Genomic DNA, 8,052 nt, shown 5'->3' with positions numbered 1-8,052 from the left:
ATTCATCACCGCTAAGAAAATATCTGAAGGACAATTTCACTGCATACCACGTAGTTTATTGTGGCGTATGGATAGAGAGAACGTGATGTGAATAAATAGGTTAGCGGTTAATATTTGTGAATTATGTATATTTACGTACTCAGCGCTCATGGATCACTTACTGGAGCGCCTATCTAGAAAGTTCTATGACTGGGACGGTGAGCTCAACGCGGCCAGGCTGACAAGCTTCCGCCAGCAGGTAGATAAAATTAGTCGGCCTGGCCGTCTTGAGCTCCCAGTCACCGAATGTTGTAGTCAGACGCCCCAGTACGGGTTCAGTTCGTGCTGAGTACGTAACAATATTATTATTATTGTCACATAACCAAAATGTCAACTGCAGAACGGCGCTACCGGTATTTCATGGTGGCTTCGGTGAAACTTCCGCAGCACAGAGTCAATAATTACGACAAAGTGGAATATTCAAGGACATGTGTTAGTAATTATGTCTGTATTCTTGCAGGAAGGTAACAAAATCAAGCATACCAGTTTTGCGACTCGAAAATCTTAAATACGCTTCGTATCCCTACCATTTAGTTTTTTGCGCGTTTTATTATTTTGAAAATATTTTCTGTCTGTTCACAGTCTACAAATCATATTTATGAGAAAGAATTCGCTGATTTTTGTAAACAAATTTGATATTGCAAGCTTAACGAAACCGATTATATTCTGATATGGGGTCATTTCAAAGATGAAGCAAACCACAGAATATGGGAGCGGGGAGGCTTCGACGACGACGAAGATCTCACTGTCTTCTCGGCGCTCTTCGAAGCTATCTCGCTTGGCGTTACCTTTCTTCCTGCAAATACACTTGATATGTTGTTTCCGCTGCAACATTTTACTGACTCCCCTTTCTCTTTCCACGCAACTGTAGGATCACTTGCTGAGACGAACAAAAAAAGTTTACGCTGTACATTACGTAACTATTACCTCGTCAGACAGGATTCGTGGGAAAGGTACTGATATTTACGACCAGGCGCCTGTCTGAGAAAAGTCCCATCTCCGTGACCCACCGTTACCTACACACGCGGATTCGGATCTCGCGACCTCAAAACTAATTCTGTAGTCGAAAGTGCAGGACTAAGAGGACGACTTGCTCTTCGCGGCGACACGCTGCCCTCAAAATACATTTAACTTCAAAGATCCGATGTGCATTATTTCCGGAGCAGCACCAGCGTCTGCTGTGCGTCAGCAGCTTTCTATTCTCGCCGCTGCCGCTGTATCTCAAAGAGGGTTTCCTTCTCCGGTACATAGTGGTTCCGATCAGACCCACGCTCCGCAAACACCTCCGAGAGGCCTCTCCTTGTGATCCCACCTCCAAATGGGCAGACGGTATTACAGCGCTTGCCGCCCCGTAACGATAAGGCACGCATCTTTTCGTCACCAGTGAGAGTTCTTTTTTAACCTCTGCAGTGTAGTTTTTTTAACCTAACCTGTTACTTGCCATTGTTTCTCCCTGATTAAGCGGTTCCTGAAGTGTATATAAAGCCGGCCTCCACCGTGCTGTAACTATAGGTTTCACGCAGTGCTTTCTCGCTGAACAAACACCAAAGATGTACGCTCTGGTAAGTAAACGCCATTTATGAAAACCGCTTTTTTGGGCGAAACAAGCTGCATGAAAAATCATTCGAGACCTGCTGTTTGAAATCCATCTGGCTTGCGCGAGAAATGACTCCTCTGCGATGAATGCTATTTTGAGGCCAGAAAAGCCATTGCTTTTACCATCGTGGTCATGATTTTGATTCGGCTCTCAATTCCGCGCCCTTATTTATCCCAGTTTACTGCATCAGTATCACCTCTCCAGACGTCTGCTGCTTTATCTGTTCCTATTCTGATGTCTGAAGGCATATGTTCTACAGGTATTACAGGGAGCTCATAGGCCGCACATTGATGCCTACTTCTATTATGATTCTTCCGTCCTTGCATCAGGCCTCGCAGTATATTGAGCGGGTTCACAAAGAAAACTATTTAATTCAATTTAGCAAACAAAAGGAATGCCTTCTTCAGAAGTATAATTGCCAGTCCAGAAAATCACAATGCCCTGCAGGAAATTGTTAAATTAAAAAACAAGACTTATGCCAACGTTTCGGCCCATGGACCACCATTTACTTACAGAATATCGATGCTCGGCTCCAAAGTTAAAGAAACCTTTGTTCTGTTTTAATTTTGCGTATATAATTGCTATTACCCCAACTTTCCATCAATAAATTGGAAGGCTGAATGGCGAATATATGAACCTGGTCATGAGAGAAAGCAAAAGAACGCCTCTACATCGCACATTTTGCCAACGGCATGGCTCAGTGAAGTATTTCTGGGGTGGAGTTAGAGCGGATGAAGGACTAAAAAAGTATTGGGAATAATAGTGAAGTCACAATAAATAACGTTTACAGCTAGATTTATTTTACTGGTGCTGCCATGTTTATCTATGCAAGACAGTGAACACAGATCCGTATCATGAGCTTGAAAAATACAATGGTATTAGGAATGCTCTAGAGTGCATTTATTAGCTACTGTAAGGCTATAGAAAGCAGTGTTTTGAATGGGGGATAAAATAATAGTGATATTTTGCTACTTATAACAATTGGGGCTCAAAATTACATTTTACCGAAATGATTGAAAATTAAATTAAAAACATTTATTGATAAATGGACGGCAATATGTTAGGGATACTACAAAGACACACAAATACAGCAGAGTGTCTTGGACAAGAAACATGACTTAATTATTTGTTCGCTGGAATTAGGCAGAATAAATGCACACGGCATGCATATATCATGCAGCGCAAGCAATGGTCTCACACAACAACGAAATAATTTCTTAGCAAAGATAAACGCAGCAGCAGACCGCAGACAACAGTGGCCACATACAATATTGTAGTCAGCCGGGATAACATTAGCGCCACTGGTGCAGATCACAATCATTTCGAGCTCAGTGGGAAAACCTTTCGGTGCTGTGTACGTAGTCGAGCTGATCATAATGACATATAGAAAAAACACCTACAGGCCTCAGTGGACAATCAGAAACATGGGCCGCTGTGCTAGAGTTGCACACAATTGCAAATGTTATGTCTAAAGATTTCTAGGTAAACCAAAGCGCTTTGAACCCTTGAGGAATCCATGTAATACGTGGACAAAGTAAAAGTGAAAACATGCCTTTTAGATTTAAGTAGTACGATAGTAGCTGTGAAACGAATAAAGTAAATATTTAATCGAAAATATAGAACTCTAAAGCCATTTAATAAAAATGTGTGTTGCATCCATTGGAAAAGTTCAGGTGGCATAGAATGTCAGGAAAAAGAGGCTTCCTGGCGTATTGCGAGTGGCAGATTTTGAGACAAATGGTTGTGAACGAATATATGAATACATAGGGGAGAAACAACAAACCTGATAATTAACTATACTCGCACTGTCAACAAGGGAAGAGATGCTCTTGAAACGCCTGATGACCGATGGTCGCCTAATTCAAAGCAGTGAATTCCGTTTACCGATCATTACCAAGGTAAAGAAGCGAATCAAAAAATGAAGATTTATGTTTTACGGTACGTTCAGACTTTGCAAAGACTGGACGTTCAGACCAGAAAATACGCATAGAAAATTCAACATCGCATTTTTTAAGCAACTGTCTATGAGTCGCCCTAAATTCTTTACTAAACAAAGGCCGTATAATTTCCCCGCACATACATAAAATTATGCAAAGGGTGAGAGTTATGATCCAATACACGCAGCCTCACCTCAAAAATTCTAAGAATGATTTTGGCCGGAATATTATTCTTCTTGCGTTGTTGCGTTCCGCATTCATTTATTATATGGATAATTGAAATAATCTTCAGCAGCAGCTTCCAGGTTTAATCATTTATGCGAATGCGGCCACCCAACTCTGAAATTCAAAGCTGACATGTCCTTCTGCCGATTAGTACTCTCTATCGCACGGAGGAAAAAGTGCGACTTTATAATTTCTTCGACCGGAGCTTTAAGACTTCGTCCAAGGTCTTCCCGATTAATTTTCACAGGTTACGTCGCTCGTCCTCCTCCTGGTCCTGGCCACTGCATCGGCTGTTCCAAAAGCGAGCTACGGTGGAGCCGGCTATGGAGGGCTCGGATACGGAGGCCTGGTTTACGGCGGCTTAGGATATGGAGGGCTTGGCAGCTTGGGCGGCGCTGCTGGCTTGGGTGGTGCTGGCGTCGGTTTGGGCGGCGCTGGAGGCGTGGGCATCGGCAGCAGTGTCGCCCTTCTCTCAGGCGGCCCTGGATTTGCGAAGGCTGTGGCTGGACCTGCCTTCGTCGTGAGAACGGTGCATCATGTCAACAAGGTCAGCAGCGGAGGAGCCCTCCTCGCCCACTCCGGCCTCGGTGGAGGAGCAGGACTTGGCGCTGGATACGGAGGTGGTCTGGGCTACGGAGGTGGTCTGGGCTACGGTGGTGGCTACGGTGGATATGATGGATATGGAGGCTATGGTTACAAGGGGTGATTAGCCATTATGCTTGGTACTGCAGCGACAGCAACCAATCAGACGCATTCGAACTGAAGCATTCCATATTATAACAAACAAGTACAAAGGCACCCTTGTTCGACACTCTAAGGTTTTACGGGTGGCTCCCTAGTATACCTGACGAAAGGCAAGCTTTACAGGTGACACGTTCAGACCATGTGGACTTCACGGCTATCGCCGCAATCTCAAAGTTCCAAAATAGGCGATTTGTTTGAAATAGATCCGGCGAGTCCGGGCTAGCAAGACTCGGCGTGGGGCAGCGACGGCAAAATTTCACTGGTCGGTCGCTCCCTTTGTAGCACAATATTGCAGTCGACATATTTTCATGCAAATAAAATAAATTATTTCATGATCCTGTCGTCCATTTCACTCCTTTTATAAATTTTTACGTACAGTAAGAAACGCGCCCTTCAGAAGGGTGTATATCATTTAACTTCAAGAAACTGCCCTAATGGATGTTTTAAAACTTTCATTGATGTCACGACGAACATGTGCGTGAGTGATTTCAAGAAATATGGTCAGGTAGCGGTGTAGGCCGCTGGCGAGAACACATTTTTATTCTTTGAAAACGGAAGGACAATGTGCTTGTAGAGGGAAACATGCGGCCCTGAACCAAATAAGCTCACTGGCGGCAAGGAGCGGCGCTTTGAAGTGGGAAGTTTTCGCCGTTCTCAAGCGCCCATTCCTTAAATTCAATAGGGAACTTCCGATATAGAGCACCTAAAACACCCACAACTATACCAATTATCCTACGATGTGACCTGTTTGACCTGCGTGAAAATGTGTCGTGTAGCAAAGTGTATCATATTTATTTCCACACCGCGTGCAGCCGGTTATTCAGAAATAACATAAGAATGAAACATAACAAAATGTTTACAGAATATTGGTAATCTCTCCATCCAGAGACGATTACATTAAAAGACATTTACAAGCTCAGTATCAGGCTTGTCACTGGTGTAATTGGCAGGCCCGAGGAAACGTTTCACGGTACTGCATTAAGATGCAAAGAAAGAACTGCGCGAACGAGACACGGATAACGAAAAGGCAATAATGCACACAAATACAGACTAACAACTTTATTGCGCGAAGGAACGCAAGGCGTATGTAAAGCGATCTCAGCATCTTATGAAAGAAAACACCGGCACGTATGCACGTGCCCGGGAAAGAAAAAAACTGCAAAACCACCCCATTGTAAACGATAGTCATAGACTCGGCCGGCCCACTCCAAGAAAACATAGAACCCATAAACCTCGGACATAAACTTCGCAACGCACACAGTCGAGTGCCACCCGAAATAGATGGTGGAAAGCGCAACCAACTGATAGGATTACAAGCCCAATCAGATACCATGCACAAGAGCAAACAAACATAAAAGCCCGGCAAGTCCCCAAAAAACAACAAGTCAGGACAAAACTATTCGCTCCATTCTGCGTCCCTAAACTATAAAGCCGTGAAAAAAGTCACCAGCTCATATATTCACAGAACCCTGTATGAGCTCATAAAAGCTGCGTCATGAAACAACAGAAACAGTGAAAATAGGTACCAAGTCAAACTAAATCAAACAGAAACCATACACAAGCTGTAATTCTCCAAAACTTAAAATCATGCAAAATGGGATCTTTGGCACAATGTCACATTGTCTAACGATTCTTCCCCTGAACAGAGACAATGCCTACCATAGCAACACCAAAATGAACGGAAAAACGCTTCTAAAGGAGACCACCGAAACTACAGAACCTACACGTGACCTTCTAGAAACGAAAATTGTTTGGATGACAAGCAAATGGAAGGCTCGCCAACGCACTACTTCGAGGTGCCAATGCGGAAAGTCTAAATGACGAGTCGCTCCCATTTGTCTTGACTCCTTGCCTAAAACTTCTTCTCTAAGCATTGTACGCAGTCCCGTTTATTCATGATTTTGCAGTCCGCAAGTGCACAAGATCGCCTAATAATACATATTATGAGGCTAGTTGGTGATGCACAGTTTCTGGGATAGTATTTCAGTGCTACATTTTACGGTCGAGCACACAGACATGACGGTACTTAAACAGCGCCCGCCCTGCCATGTCCTTGTGTGTGTTAGTCTGAAATAAGTAGCACCGAATTACTATTCTAGAAAGTGCGCACGATGTTCGGCGGGTAGTTGTCACTCATTAGAATAACAGTTCGAAAGCATTGACTCTCTGTTTCATTTTGTTAGCTTCCCGTTTTATGAGTATAACGCAATTGCGTTGTCAGAAACAAGCTTGAAATCAAACGAGCTTTGTGCAAGATTAAATAGCAATCCCGTTAATCTCTGGCGGCTAACAAAAGCATGTGGCGTAGGAGTTGCACTCTATACTAATAAGAGTGTTTTTTTCTGCACTTCTCCAATATGGCAAGTTATGTGCCTGAAGCATGATCATGAACATGAACCCCGAGTTTAACAAGGGAAGAAGAGCGGCGAGGGCCAAGGCTCTCATCGACCTGCACGCCAACGACGAGCACGCGCGGTACGTGGACGCGGCCGAATACCAACGGAACGCCTTCGCAGCGGTCGTCATAGAGGCGTCGACCGGCGCCACGAGGACGGCAGCGAGCGTGAGAAGCGTCGGAGCGGAACAAGCGGAGGAGGTGGCCATCGCCCTGGCCATCGCCGACGCAGACTGCTGCACGGTGCTCAGTGACTTGAGACAGGCGGTGCGAAACTTCGCCAAAGGCCAAGTCTGCAGGGAGGCCGAGCGCGTACTACGAGCGACCAAACTGCAAGACAGAAGAGTAAGAATCAAGTGGTTTCCGGCGCACGCGGGCGACGCGTCGGAACGCAGTGAGAACCACAATGAGACGGCACACGCAGCGGCGCGAGCGCTAACCAACCGCGCCCCGGCAACACACCGTCCGACGTGGTTCGGAGCCAAGGACCACATGACGGACTACAGCGAAATCACGAAGGCGTACCGCCTGGCTCGCAGGACTCTCCCACCGCCGCACCCGAGGCTGAGTCGAGCGGAGGCGGTACTACTGAGACAGCTCGAGACAGGATCGCTACCGAGCCCGGGACTGATGCATCGCATGTACCCGGAGACCTACCCGACCGACACATGTAGAGTCTGCCGGAGGGAGACGGCAGATCACACGCACATCTTGTGGGACTGCATCAAAAATCCAAAGGAAGCAAGATCAAGAACAATCCCGCCGCGGCTGGAGGCAGCCGCGAAGAGCAACGACCAAGACCAACAGCTATGAGCCGTCCAGCAGGTTCTTTTGGCCAGTAACGAATATACTTTTCCTAATGCCTTTTCAGATGTGCTTGCTTCCTCTGAACAGTGCCTCGCACCCCTTGCTCTCACCCATGAGTTACCTGAAAGTGGATTTTTACGCTTTCTGGATTTAAGGCTATCGACAGCAGATAACCACCTTTGCTGGTGGTTCAAACCAAGAGGGGGCAAGTCCCTGTTACCATACAGTTCGGCTCACTCGAAGCTCGTTAAGCGAAGTATCGTCAGCCTGTGCTTCACAAATGCCCTTATAAAATCTTGCCCACACTC

At 45.6% G+C, this 8,052-nt stretch overlaps 1 protein-coding gene across 1 annotated transcript; it reads left to right on the top strand.

Annotated features, from left to right (window-relative positions):
• Positions 1–1,589: 1,589 nt before the first annotated feature.
• LOC144120255 (uncharacterized) lies at positions 1,590–4,748 on the top strand. The gene is made up of 2 exons (XM_077652654.1): positions 1,590–1,601; positions 4,046–4,748. The coding sequence occupies exons 1-2, from the start codon at positions 1,590–1,592 to the stop codon at positions 4,502–4,504; spliced, it is 471 nt and encodes a 156-aa protein (XP_077508780.1). The 3' UTR covers positions 4,505–4,748.
• Positions 4,749–8,052: the final 3,304 nt, after the last annotated feature.

This window comes from Amblyomma americanum, chromosome 2 (genome assembly GCF_052857255.1).
Source record: "Amblyomma americanum isolate KBUSLIRL-KWMA chromosome 2, ASM5285725v1, whole genome shotgun sequence".
Taxonomy (NCBI): Eukaryota; Metazoa; Arthropoda; class Arachnida; order Ixodida; family Ixodidae; genus Amblyomma; species Amblyomma americanum.
The sequence above is the reverse complement of the archived record's forward strand: the minus strand, read 5'-3'. Positions and strand labels throughout refer to the sequence as shown.